The 14749-nt window shown below is 32.5% G+C and overlaps 2 protein-coding genes across 2 annotated transcripts; both read right to left on the bottom strand.

The window, feature by feature from the left end:
- Positions 1-1488: 1488 nt before the first annotated feature.
- LOC128178630 (uncharacterized) lies at positions 1489-2345 on the bottom strand. Its single transcript, XM_052845879.1, has 3 exons — positions 2123-2345; positions 1786-1959; positions 1489-1694 (listed from the first exon to the last, which is right to left on the bottom strand). Exons 1-3 carry the CDS (start codon positions 2247-2249, stop codon positions 1489-1491), a joined length of 507 nt encoding a protein of 168 aa, XP_052701839.1. The 5' UTR covers positions 2250-2345.
- Positions 2346-7640: 5295 nt separating this feature from the next.
- On the bottom strand, positions 7641-14749 carry LOC128174042 (uncharacterized). Its single transcript, XM_052839687.1, has 4 exons — positions 14704-14749; positions 8457-8702; positions 8139-8312; positions 7641-8052 (listed from the first exon to the last, which is right to left on the bottom strand). Exons 1-4 carry the CDS (start codon positions 14747-14749, stop codon positions 7838-7840), a joined length of 681 nt encoding a protein of 226 aa, XP_052695647.1. The 3' UTR covers positions 7641-7837.

Below are 14749 nucleotides of genomic sequence, written 5' to 3'. Positions count from 1 at the left end.
TTATATAGCAAAGATGGTTAAAAAGCCGTGAACAAATAGGCCCCATGTACGGTAATGTATACGACTCTATTTGTACGACATCAAGGCTCAAATCTGGATAAAACATCGAACAAATTTAGTATTGATTCTGATAATAAGTTTCAGTTTTCCTGGCCAAATGGTTCTTAAGAAGATCGTTTTTGATTTTTTTTTCAAAAATTTTCGATAATTCTTTGTCATGACATTAATTTCCACAACTTCGAAGCCTAGGGGTGCTTTGTGCAAAGGTAAAATTGGCCCATCGGTTCTGGAATAGATGTTGAAAAATGTTTACGGACAGATAGACGGATCACAGACAAAATGTGAAGAGAAAAGCTAAATTGAGCTTTCAGCTCAGGTGAGCTATAAACGGAAAAAATAAACTTTGACCAAAATTGTAACTATGCCCCTTTCAAATTGTCAAACATTTTGACCAAATTCATAATCCTTGTACTCTTTTGAGTGATAACCACTATATAAACTAATTATTTTTAAAAACTGTTTTAGCTAGTCAGGGTTTTGTGGGTGTTTAAGCTGCGATTTGGTGTACACAAAATATTTGCAATAGCACTAAACGGGGTTTCATTAGAACCCCTGTCCAAAATGCTAGCCTCTTAATACAGCACAAAGAAAACAGAATTCTAAGTTCAAATAATTCTAAAAGGTTAATTACAAAGCAGATAAGAAAGTTATCTCAGTTACAAAGTCCATTAATAGTGTAAAAGTACAGTCATTGTTCCAAGCAACATACACACCAGATAACTCAGTCTATAACGGGAGAAGTTGTTCTACAGTCTACAGTCTGTGATTGTATAGTCTGAATGTTTTAGGATTGCTGGAGAGTATGCTCTTTCTCATTAATAGTGGTTTGAGGACTGATCTTTTCTGATCAAGTCCGGGGAATAATATATATATACGTCCGAGGAAATGTCGTATCGTAGTTGACAGGTGAATGTCCCAGGATGGAAGGACATTCAATCATTACTCTGATCGTCCTATTATAGAGTTCCACAAAATCGATGACCATATCGGTACTGATAATGTTTATTGTCCAGTTATGATCTCCTTGGCATGACCTAAATGTCTTTGGTTATTATCAGTTGTTGGTATGTTATCATCAGGTTTGGGTACATATTGAAGGAATGATCGTCATGTAATATCATTGGTCAGCTCTGTTAAAGTAATACGAGAGCATTACGCTGCACGCAATAAACTATATACACCCTCGTTTTGTTTATTTTCGAAATATCAAGGCATGAATAAGCTTTACTTTTAGCATGCAATTCATACTTCCGATAGACATTCTTACGCATATGTGAAGAAAAACGTGATTTGAATCATTATGTATGTAACTGTATAAATGTTTTAGTTTGAAAAATATGTAGAGTTCTGTCATTTTCCAAGAATACCGGTATTCAATTCTGTGCCAATACATCAATGAGGTGAGTTTCTCCTTGTCTACACACACTGTCAGAAGAACTGTCGCGTGTGAGAACATATGATATCGTCAAGTCCGGGAGAGGTAGACCAGTTACTTTGGGGGTCGTTTTGGACCCCTAAACAGTCCGAGTCTTCCCTTGTCTGTCCCGGACACAAAAATGTGGATGGGATCAATGTTCTGTCGTCCATCTCATAAGTTTTGGTTCCAGTGCGACGAGAGTATACGTGAATGTATTCTCAAAAAGACAAAACCACTTATAAAAATTACTAATAGAATTTTTTTAACGTATAAAAATAGACACTGAACGTGTATTTTTTAAAACTTACTAGCATTCAAAAGATCCATCAGGTCCACGACATGTGACAAGTTCTTGGTACCTAACATGATTTTCCCTGCTGATTCGCATAGACTTTTTGCCTCTTCGTAGGGAAAAACTTGGGATGGAATCCAAATGCAAGTCTGAAATTCGCGCAACCATTCGTCGCGCCCTGTCACACAATCTGAGGACAAACACAAACATTACACACTCTAAAGGATTAAACAAAATATTTTCGCATTACTATGCATAATGATATATATATATATATATATATATATATATATATATATATATATATATATATATATATATATATATATATATATAACTTTGAACATTCTTACAGTCTGGCATCTTCTGATTAAACTGGTTTCGCTGAACGTTTGAAGTTCTTTTAAATCTTCTTCCGTCACACAAGTCGCACTCTAATTTGTTTGCGTTATAACGGAAAAGTTGACATGAAGGTTTCATCTGGCATTCCAATGCGCACAAAGAAATGGCACTTCCATTGACGGACTGTACGGGCACTTCCGCTATCACTCCATCTAGTAGCCGGGGCACGATTTTCCAGACATAGAGACCAAAGCAATGTGCAAGTTTTTTATGGATGAAATGAAAAATGAAATGAGGGTTTTCAATGATAAGATTTGTCTATTGTGTTCATTGAAAAAAAAACTTCAAGTGTTGTTTCCACATAATATCAATTTTGAGGTAAACATATAAAGAATTCCTATTAATACATTATCACATTCAAAAATAAGATGCTTTGTATTTTCATTCCTCTGGCATATTTTACATTGAGTATAGGTTTCTTTATTCCGTTAACTCCAATAAATATTATTACAAAGAATATTATTCAATACTTTGTAATTAAATTTTGCTAAACGTTTGTCACAAATATCTAGTAATTTACATCTGTAAATATATTTTCAAGCAACAGAATCAATTATACATATCGTATTATGTGTTATACTTCTTTTGTAAAACAGTCTGATAAGAAGGTTTAATAAACTTTTTATATACTAATTTTTCATAGAAAAAACTACATCTTTTCTCTATAACATTCTCATAACCTGAATAGAAATTGAAATTATTATTGTTTTGCATAAGAATGAACTTACGATTTGTAAAATCAAATTTTTCTACACTAATTGCTTGAAAACAGAGGAGAGAATCTTTAATTCACAAATTCAGTTTGATTAATTTAAATACAGTCTTTGAAGTCTGCAAGAGACTTGAAATAACCTTCATCATCTTATAAATTGTTTATATAATTATAGAACTCCACATGTAATCCAGTGTTTGAAAAAAAGGGAATTTCCCTTGTACAAAGAATCGCAGTTGTTCCATATTAATTGTTGTACAATTTTATGTGGTGAAATATTTTCTAGGTTTTTAGGCTTACATTCATTGAATGAGCATAACACTTGTTAATAAAACATTGGTAATTTTCCCTCTTTTTGAATATTTTATGTTTAGATAAAGGAAGTGTGTTTACTATGCATGTTTTACCAAATATAGTTAATTTTCTTCTTTTCCAAGATTCAAAATCTTTCCAATATCATGATAAATTTTCATCCAGGTCTTATTATAACATTCTACTTTATCGTGACCATTGAAGATTCCCAGACCTCTTACTGCTTTGTTTGTAGTTTCAATACCTTAGAGCTCATCATAAATATTTTTCAGAGTTCCTAAAAGAATACATTCTGTTTTGTTTATGTTTATTTTAGATCCAGCGTGTTTACAAAATTCGTTTCGCACTTCTAAAGCATGTTTCATTGACATTTCATCTCTTAGGGCTTTTGTAAGATCATCTGCATGTTGAATGTTTTTTATTTCACTGTTGTTTATTGTTATCCCTTTTATGTTCTGAAGAAGACTGAACCTTCAGAACTAGGTTTGATTGAGGGGGTGGATGTGGAGTATAAACATTAAGAATTTAAATCATTTTTTGTTATTGATTTTAAATTGTCAATGAATACTAGTTATTGTTCTCAAGGAAGAAATATGTCTTCTGATCATATCTCAATAGATCATTTGTCAGTTATGCAAGTTTTAATGTGATTTTTTTAAATAACATTTTTTACCAGCTTATAAAACTTTTTAGACCCCAATTTATATTTTGATTTAAAAAGATCATTTGACAATTAAGAAAAGTGTAAATGTAAAGTTATTTCCATTTCATGCATGAATAAATGCAAGTTTTTCTTATTTCATTTTATTTGTAGATTGAGGGAGAATACATGCTCGGATCCAGAAAATTTTCCAGGGGAAGGGAGTGGGTGACAAATATAGATGATAGATCTATATCTGGGTTCCTAAATTGAATTATAGTTCATGTACATACATTATTGTTTCTTTGTTCAAAGCATTTCAGATGGTATGTAGGTCATAATCCCACGTGCTCTTCCTGAAATTATCAAATATCATAAAAACCATCGAGATCCCCACCTAAATCAAAAATATTATTCCTCCTTTGGTCATAAGCATCAGATCTTTATGGTATGTAAGCCATGACCCTTAAGTGTCAAGAAGACCCTTTTAGAATAATAGATTGTCAATTATCTTTTGATTATTGATGTTTGATGATCCTGTCTCTATTTAATCATTATTAAGTCTCCCAAATGACATTTGGAAACTTATTGTTTTTGTACGGTTCTTCTTACATGTCGTCTTCTTCTTCTTCTTCTTCTTCTTCTTCTTCTTCTTCTTCTTCTTCTTTTTCTTCTTCCCCGCTCTAATTTTGTTTCTCAGAGATGGCTAAACAGAATTGTGCACAACTCTTGGATACGAAAGGCCTGGTTTGATTTTTTTATTTTGGGTTAGACAACAACTTTTCCGGGGGCGGGGGGTCAAAAGGGTGTAAGGTCTAAGCTCATTGAACCTTATAGGAAGAATCGAAGACTCTATTGTAAATGGTTACTTGAAAACATAATCATATATTGACTGTTACTGGCAATAAATAGGGTTTATTAGATCTGACCCCTGGGGTCATCCCCACCGCCAGGAATTGGAAATTACCATATATCTGAGAAACTGTTATAATTATGACCCCTAAACTATATATATTCTTGTTCCTAATGTCAAGGAGCAACAAATATTATGTAGGTCATGGGCCCTGTGGGTGGTCCTGACCCCCTCAAACAACAAGCCCCTTAATATCCTCAAAACGGTTAAGATCTCCACCGTTTAAACCATATATATTTCTGTTCCTTGTGTCAAGGGGCATCAAACGGTATGTAGATCACTGGCCCCGTGGTTAAATTTAATTTTTTAAAACCTCAATGCCCATCTATAAAACAGTCCTTATCATATCCCAAGATATGATGTGTCTATCCATTAAATCTTAAGAGGAGTTCTGGGATTGATTTGTTTTGTGATAAACGTCAGTTTTCTGCTACTATTTGACTCCATGGATGAAATTAAAATTTTTAAAACCTTATGCACATCTATAAAACAGTCCCTATCATATCCCAGAGAGATGATATGTCTATCCATGAAATCGTAAGAGGAGTTCTAGGATCTATGGTTTTTTTTTTGTTTATTGTAAACGTCAATTTTCTGCTTCTATGACTCCCTGGAAGAAATTTATATTTTTAAAACCTTAATGCACATCTATGGAACAGTCCCTATCATATCCCCAAGATATGATGTGTCTATCCATTAAATGATAAGAAGAGTTCTTGGATCTATGGGGTTTTTTTGGAGTGATAAACGTCAATTTCCTGCTTCTATTTGACTCTCTATATGAAATTTGAATTTTAAAACCTTACTGTACATCTTTAGGACAGACCCAATTATAACCCCAGAGATGACGTAGCTATTCCATAAGTTGTAAGAGGAGTTCTGGGAACCATACTTTTAAAAAAGGGCATTTTTTTGCCCACTGATCCCTTTATTAAACAGAAAATCTGGAAACTGATCACACTTCAAAATGACACCCCAATCATATTCTAGAAGATTATTTGGCTACTGCAAAAAATGTTGGTTTTTTTAAACCAGTTTATTTGGTTAAAAAGTTATTTTTCAGCCATTAAATGACCCCCAGGACAAAAATGGAAATCCAAAACCTTATTTTTCCAACTATTTGACTCCCAGGACCTCCAGAGAATTTTTGAAACTTTTTTACCAAAAAAACATGACACACCAAATCAAACTCAAAGTGTTCAATTTGCTGATTTATAAGATGTAAGAGCAGATTTAGAAAATAAAACGTGACAGACGGACGAAACAACGGACAAACAGAACAGGGTAACATTATATCCGAACTTTCTATGGGAAAGTGCGGGTATTAAAACAAAAAAACACAACAAAACCGGCATTTTTATCCACTTAATGACCCCCGGGAGAAAACTGAAAATTCCGAAATCTCATTGCGCATCTATAGAACACCCCAAATTATACTCCAAGGGATGTCAATTGTTGAAAATGTATGAGTTCGAGAAAGAGGGTTTAATTGTGAAGAAGTCATTTTTACCAATTATTTGACCTTTAGGATTACCAGAAAAGTTTTGAAACCTTTTTACCAAAAAATGATATCCCAAATCGAACATCAAGAGATCAATATGGTGGTTTATAAGACGTAAAAGAAGTTAACAAAGTAAAACGTGACGGACGGGCGGACCAAGGTAAGAGCAAAATACCAGAACTTTCTTTAGAAATTGTGGGTATAATAATAACTAGTCTTGAAAAATAAGCTATGGTTCATGAACCTTGTCAAAAAATGTTACAGTAAAGGAATATTGAAATAATGATTAAATAAACAACACTTGCTTATTCTAAATTAAAAAGACTTATTCAATGGATATTATGTTACAAAAATGTTAGAAAGCAGAAATTTTCCTGGGTTCGCACACGACTGTTTATGATAGCATTATGTTTAATGCAGGCTGTAGAACCGGCATTCGTTTAGTTTTTTTTCATACCAGGAGAGCTTATATTTGGCAATAATAACGATTCGGCATGGTGTAAAATGTGAGGAACGGTTATTATTATTGCAAACGTTTCTTGCTATTATTTCAGAATATGTCTTAATCTAAGTTTGAACGCTCGAATATATGTTTGTTGAAGGTACAGTTCACTGGAATATCCCGAATCACTCCGCCTTTTCTCGTTTTTCTGAAGTTCTCTCTTACTAGTATGAAACATTAACTACCAAACAGTCAACATCAACAATATACGTTATCATAAAACTTAATTAAAAATACCATTATATTATGGTGGAAATAATTGCACTCGCTTTCTGTAATGAAAGTCAAATGAGTGAACCATCTATTAATACTCAAATATTTATATATGTCCAAGTACAAATTAAATATACCTGTAGTATTTTAAAATACTTTATGAAGGAATAAAAAAACCAAATTCTTATCAAAACGTTTAAAAGCAGATTATAAAAGCACAGTCGTGCAAACAATTTTTTAAAAACTATCTCTACAAAAATTATTGTTTAAAAGGTTCAGAAGAAGTAAAAAATGGGATTTAAAAATTCGTGTTAAATTCATTGACAAATTCTTCTGTCCGTGGTCAACTTCTCACGTACATGTACTTATGACCAATAGTGTAAACGTCACCGGTATTTATGGTCGTTTCTGAACAATTTGTGCGTGCATCCACAGATCCAATGGATGTGTATGAACAATGTAGAGGGGGTGTTATTAACATTAAAATGGTAAAACAAATTGACCAAGTTCATTATCCTCAAAATTTTAAAACTGTTTTAGAATAGTGCACAGTATAGACTATCTGTTTAAAAACATGTTTTTAACAAATTGTCAAAAATATTTACCAAGTTTATTATACTTGTACTTTTAAAGACTTTTTGGAAGTAGTTCTATACGTAAGATTTTAGATATGACATGTTTTGCCATACCCTATAAATTCGTGAAGAAAATAATCTAAATACAATATCTTAAAAGTTTGAACATTATCTTAATATATCTAAATACAGAGCTCTTCATCTCAAGGAGATTCATATAGCCTACAATAACCACGACCATCCAGTCCTCCTAATTCTCTGGAGCTGTTTGTACATAAGTGTCGTGATTTTGTCTTGTCTACACACAGAGGAATCGTGATGAATGAGAACAATATTCATAATCGTCTAATCCAGGGTAGGTACACCAGTTACTCTGGGGGTCGTTTTGGACCCCTATACAGTCCAAGTATTCATTAGGCTGACCCGGACACCACAGTGTAGATGGAAACAAGGTCCCGTCATCCATCTCATAAGTTATGTCTCCAGTGCGTCGAGAGTATATGTGAATGTATTCTAAAATAAAATGGATTAAACCACTGAAAAAAAATACCAACTACAATTAAAAATACATTTAATATAAAGGCTCACAGAATCCTTACTTGTATTTATAAGATCCATCAGATACAAGACTTGTGAAAAGTTATTGATGCCTAACATGACTTTCCCTGCTGATTCGCATAAACGTTTTGCCTCTTCGTATGGAGAAACGTGGGTCGGAATCCAAATGCAAGTCTGACACTCGGGGAACCATTCGTCACGCCCTGTCACACAATCTGAAGACAAACTCTAACATTACACACCCTTAAAGATTTAACAACGTTTTTCTCATAACTATATGCATAACGCGATATATATATATATGATAGCCATATTCCATGTATCACATGACGGAAAATTAGAACTTCGAAAAATCTTACGATCAGGCATCTTCTGATAAAACTGGTTTCGGTGAACGTATGAGGTTCTTTTAAATTTTATTCCATCATACAAGTCACACTCTGATGTGTTTGAGTTATAACGGAAAAGTTGACATGTTGGTCTCATCTGGCATTCCAATGCGCACAGAAATGTAGTACTTCCGTTGTAGGACTTCGAGGGTATTTCCGCTATCCCTCCATCTAGAAGCCGGGGGACGATTTTCCAGACTTCAGATCCCAAGCACTCTGTAATTTTCGTGATTTCTTTTAAGTTATTCTTACTATATATAGTTTGAGCCTAACATTGCCCACTGAAATGAACATCGTCATTTTACTGGTATTCTTTGTTTTCTTTGTACAGATATACATATGAAGTTTTTTATAACTTTCATTTTTAATTTGAGTGTCCACAATTTAAAATTATGGCATCAAAAAAGTTTACCTTTTCCCGCCATTGTCGCATTTTTAGCAGATCGTTTTGAAGCAGTTTTTCTTTAAGAAAACATTGAACGATTGCTTGAGCAACTAAAATATTTTCACCAGTCAAACGTCGCTCTTTATTTCCAGTTCGAAAAAAGGTAAGAAAACTGTCAAATTTTTATTGATTTTGATTGAATTATAAAAATAGTATCACTTCAGACGTCATATAATGTAAGTGAATGCAAAAAAATCAAGGAAATAGGCCAAAAATATGTTTTATATAAACTCTTCTGAAAAACTACACAACAATTTAATGTACTTGAAACACTTAAAATTGAGAATAATGGGGGCCAGATTTAACTAATATCATATATAGTTCTTTGTCAGTGATTTTTCTTTATGTTGGGATCATGTTGGGGTGTTTTTAAACAATAAAATGCTGTCATTGGTGATTCATGCGAAATTGCAAAAAACAAAAAAAAACCCGATCGTTAGCTTTTATATGAATAAGAATATGCACATTCAGATACACGCTAATTCATATCTACTCTTGTTGAAAATTCGATTTTCCGTTTGACATCGAACACGATAATTATATGTTTAAAGTATACGTGCAGTCAGTGCTTTATCTTAGATTTTAACCGATCGATAAACAGGTTAGAACTGGATCATGTAAATTTTGGCCCTGGCTGTTTCTATTGAGCTATAAATCACAATCGGTTTTCTTAAGACATAAAAGTAATCTGTATATGTAGATGTATTGATATAACTGGTAGGATGGCATGCAGTTTCATTTATAGGGTCAATATTTACATAATTTGATCACATCTTAAGACTTTCAGAATTTCCTAAAAGGTATTTTTGTTAATTTGTCAGAATTTCTCTATCTTATGAAAACTACATGGATATTCTTGGTATATATTTTTTCAACTGCAATTCTTCTTGATGTTATAAAGAAATCAGTATTTGTATGTTTTGTCTTTCTATTTTTTAATCTTCACTTGTATAGTTTGAAATGTGAAGCCGTCCAATGAGTAGAAAAAATTGACAGATACAGGTTAATAGTTATTTTACCAAAAAGAATGAATATAAGTACATATAACACAATAAGCAATATTTATAAAGTGATTGCGAGTGCAACGTAGGACAAACAGTCGTTTGACGTTCCATTCTTAGGTGTCACATGCAATTTTGTTTAAAGACGGGTTGTCGCTCGTTTCCCGTAAGAACCGTACTTCTGTCTTACGAATTTCGTGCGCCAGACATATGTTTGCCTTTCGAACGGCAGTTATTAAATTCGCGTCGTAGGTCACCTGCAATTCCACCGTACCGACGTTTTTCCAGGACAGTGGCACGCAAAACCATTATTTTTTCACGTAAATTGAGAATATTTTATCTCTAGACCTGTACTGAAATATATCTTCTGTAAGCAAGTGAATACCCAAACGTCAAAAGAACTCGAAGAAAAAGAAGACTAATGATCTATAATTGCTCGACACGAATGTAGAATAAATTGAAAACATAATTTATTTTGCGTATCTAATAACATTAAAAAATCATCTAGATTTCAGAGTTTTTTTTAATGGTATTAGATACGAAAAATAAATTATGTTTTCAATTTATTCTACATTCGTGTCGAGCAATTATAGATCATTAGTTTTCTTTTTCTTCGAGTTCTTTTGACGTTTGGGTATTCACTTGCTTACAGAAGATATATTATTTTTATTTGTTTTTTTTTATAGATCTATTCAATATATCAGTTTTACATAAAAAAAACCAAACAGTTTCATTATCATTTTACACATTCAATGGCATTGACATTTTTCAACACTGTAGCTTAGATTATCGTAATCACTTTTTGTTTCAAAGAAGTAATTATTTGTTTAATTTCATGCAATTAAAATAAATCGTTTGAAACTGATATTTACAAACACATGAATGCATTATGTCTGAAAAAGAATCAATATTACTGAGTAAACTCAGAGAATGATTCTATTCAATATCACTCTTATCCCATAGTTATTATTACGCATCTATATGCGACTTTAGTATACTCCGATCAAAACAATCACGGTCAGTCAAAAGGAATCGCACAATAATGAGAAACTGACCAGAGAGCAAAGTTTGCAGTGACTGGCTGTATGTGTTGTGGTAAAGGACTGGTGGAGATCAAGTGTCCGTTCAAGATCAGATACGCTAATCCATGTGAAGTCAACACCCTTAATTTCTGTCCAAGACCTTCATACACAAAACGAGAGAGGAAAGCCTAATACCAATACGCTACAAAGTGCATCAAGACACTATTACCAATTACAGGAACAAATGGCAGTGTGTAATGTGGATTTCAGCGATTTTGTTTGTTTGACCACTTGTGGACTACCTGTTGAACGCTTTCATTGTAATTCACCTTTCTTCAATGAGAAAGTGCTGCAATTTTTGAACAGTTTCTTCTTGAAAGCAGTGCTTTCAGAACTTCTGACTCAAAGACTTCTTAATGTTAACAGCAACGTTTAGGAAACTGAGTGTATCTTTTCTAGCCAGAGAGCTTCGACAACATAAAGCACATTATACCGAGTCTGATAGAATCAATACTGAACTGATCATTATTGAAGTATTCAATATTTAATGACGTGCAACTTAACATAATGAAAAAAAGTCTTCATACTGGATAGGAATACCATCAATGAATAAAATTTCCTTATTGTTGTTACATTACCCATATCTCCAGGGGTACACGCTGATAATGACGCAGGATAAGTTATGTTTTAATCGTTATAAAAAGTATATACACCTCCTTGATTAAGTTCACCTGAGGCATTGATATTTTTTGATCACCTGTTGTACATCGTCCATCCGTCTCGCTGTCTATAAATTGTTCACGTTTTTTACTCCTTCTCTTGAACCACTGGTCCAAATTCAACTGAACTTGTTACAAAGCATCCGTATGGGAAAGGGTTTTTAAATCATTTAAACCATTTCGACATGAGACAATGAGACAACATAAAACAGTGCGAAAAAGTATCTGTCTTGAGAATTCTTCTTATCAAGAACCACTGCAACCAGTAATGCCAATATTTACATCAAAACCTCTTAAGATTATGTATTTTTAATTATTCAATAAACCAAAGTTCAACAGAAATAGATATAAGTAAAAACATGTTTTAAAATCTTTTTGAGAACTTATACAAACATCCGCACAAAATAAAGGTCTAAATTGTTAAAACCCTGACCTCTTATAATTGAAATGTTTATGGAAAAATGTTTATAAATCTGTTCCTAAAATAATACAATGCTTAATTGTATGATATTAACAAGCAAACATATCCATATAAAGGTTAGAGTAACCTACTTTTGATATATCATAATTATGCATAATCAAATGGACAAATTTTATTTAATTATGGCTATGATCACCAAACTTCTTTTGTCAGTGTATCTTTTTTTCAAACTTTTATGTATATGCTAATATAGAACATGTTTTGGATTACCTAAATCTGTAGCTCCCAGGTCGTCCATCCGAATTTTTTCAGACCGGGAGCTACAGTCCTGCAGCTAAATATTATGGTTCTTAACTATGCTACATATTGGATTTTTCTATTTTTAATTATTTAAAGTGTTTTAAGTCAAAATAGTTAGCAATTGTTGCTCATGTGAGCGATGTGGACCAAAGGCCGCTTGTTATATTTATCGGCATTAATAAATTGTTTTACTGTTAGTACTTATGTTTTCTAGTCCATATATCTCTTGTTAAATTTACAACACGTAGTCTGTTTATCAAATCTTATAAAAGAAAGAGCTATTGAAAAGTGAACTGCGTTTTAGAACGCAGTTAGCAATAAAAAAAAATTAGAATTTAAATGGGGCCTGAGATTTTCAGGGTCATCTACTGGTAGTATACCATTACCACCCTGAAAATACGGTGAAGTGGTCACCTCTACTTTTTGAGATTCGGGCTTATGTGATTGCTTAAAAAAAATTAAACTTGCTTCTTACCCATTCTTCCAGAAGTACCCTATATTACCATTTGACAAGAAAACTGTCAGCAAATAAATGTGTTATTGATTCTATATTTTGATTACAGAATGAGCATGTTAGTGAATTTTGTAACCTTATTGTATTTTTACTTAAATGTAGGTAAAGTATCCCAATTAGCATTTAATCAATATTCATGCTAACAATTTTTCCAAATTGTGTTATTTTTGATTTTTTGAGGCCTTGTGTAATTGGACTTGACAATTTATACATCGTTAGAATTTATTATAGGATGTCCCAAAAGTCAGGTCAATGATCTTATTTTATTTATTACCTTATGTGTTGTCAATCCCATAATGAAATGATTTTTTTGGTGAGTTTTCAATATCTTAGAAGCGTTTCATGTCTTAGAATTTCGAAAGATACAAGAGTTGTTGGTCACCTAAGCTGTGGCCAATAGGCCTTTTATTATTAAAGAGAAAAGAGTGAAACAAGACATTATTTAGATGGCGACAATCTCAAAGAACCTGCTTTATAAAGAACATAAGGATAAACGAAACATTTTATAGAACTTTGTTTTGACCTTAAACCGCGACTTAAGATCAATGGAATCTTTATTTATTAAACGTTTTTGGAAATAAAATAAGTCAGCTGCGTTGAATTGGGAAAACCTAGAATCCAAGATCTGATATTACCTTGATATTTGACACAAACTTTAAATACGGTCAATGAACACCTTTTGCAAAAAGGCAAATGTTTGGGAAAGTCTACGTAAGCTGGGTGAAGATAGGAATCATCACACTATACAAAATTAGACAGTAAAATGTGGGGAAAAGAAACACTTTTAGAAATTTATTTTAAAGATATATATATCGTATTAAATGTCATCTTTGTGATGCTGGAAAACTGAACTAAAGTGAGTCGGTATGATGAGATTTATGGAAGAAAACCCTATTACAAATGCGACACATCACTCATTGTATTCATTGAGTACTGTATTAAAGTAATTAAATTGAAATGGATTTTTATTTCATATTTATAAAAATATTGTTGTTTGTTTGGATTTGCGTATGTGCATAAGAAAAGTATGCGCTATAAAAGGCATAGGCGTATGAAAACACTTTATCGAGAGGTATTGAGAACTTTTCCAAATTAAATGTACAAATGAATAAAAATTAACACTATCAATAAATATATGGACCTCCTTTTTCACAACTAGGCAGAGATTAAATACAAACGTCAATATAACATCTTTGATAGGTCCTCCAGCTCAAAATGATCTCAGTTCTCACTGTTTCTGTCTATTGTCTCCAAATAGGTGACATCATTACTAACACGCCGACATCGCTTTTGCGTCGACTTCATTTTTAAAAACATCCAATTTTTCTACCACTTTTTGAATTAGTACTATTTTTTGCCTATTAACACATGTATTACTATATTGTATTATAATATTATATATAATTGATAAGACCCTTGGCGTTACAATTTAACGCAAATGTGTTATAACTGTACCTCATGTACCATTTTATGCTAAGGGTTTGAGAGAATAAATTGAAATTAAAAGCAACTGAAGAAGTTAGTAAATAAATATCTTGTGACAAATATATCAGATAGGGGCTTTTTAACAAGTTTTTTGGAAAATAATTGAAAATTACACCCTATACTTTTAAATGCGTTTAGGATAATTTATAAATTACAGAAAAACCTTTTCTACCTTGATGAATAAAAACCGCAAACATTTCTTTTTAAAAAACATTCATTAAATGCGGTACATATAACTTTAGAACCATAGTTATAAATTTGTGCACACTTTTATGAACTCTGACAAATAAAGGATAAAAGCAAATCTTACCTTGAAACAATGGCGACAGCAGCAGAATCCACGCAAACAATTCCAT

Source organism: Crassostrea angulata, chromosome 1 (assembly GCF_025612915.1).
Source record: "Crassostrea angulata isolate pt1a10 chromosome 1, ASM2561291v2, whole genome shotgun sequence".
Taxonomy (NCBI): domain Eukaryota; kingdom Metazoa; phylum Mollusca; class Bivalvia; order Ostreida; family Ostreidae; genus Magallana; species Magallana angulata.
The sequence above is the reverse complement of the archived record's forward strand: the minus strand, read 5'-3'. Positions and strand labels throughout refer to the sequence as shown.

What these genes read in the sequence shown, in the direction of transcription:
- LOC128178630 (XM_052845879.1), bottom strand. Translation starts at nt 2,249, where the DNA reads ATGAAACCTTCATGTCAACTTTTCCGTTATAACGCAAACAAATTAGAG. An exon ending in TAATCAGAAGATGCCAGACT is followed by an intron (nt 1,960 to 2,122) that starts GTAAGAATGTTC and finishes GTTTGTCCTCAG; the next exon opens with ATTGTGTGACAGGGCGCGAC. An exon ending in GATGGATCTTTTGAATGCTA is followed by an intron (nt 1,695 to 1,785) that starts GTAAGTTTTAAA and finishes TGTCTTTTTGAG; the next exon opens with AATACATTCACGTATACTCT.
- LOC128174042 (XM_052839687.1), bottom strand. Translation starts at nt 14,749, where the DNA reads ATGGAATTGTTTGCGTGGATTCTGCTGCTGTCGCCATTGTTTCAAG. An exon ending in GCTGTCGCCATTGTTTCAAG is followed by an intron (nt 8,703 to 14,703) that starts GTAAGATTTGCT and finishes CGAAAATTACAG; the next exon opens with AGTGCTTGGGATCTGAAGTC. An exon ending in TTATCAGAAGATGCCTGATC is followed by an intron (nt 8,313 to 8,456) that starts GTAAGATTTTTC and finishes GTTTGTCTTCAG; the next exon opens with ATTGTGTGACAGGGCGTGAC.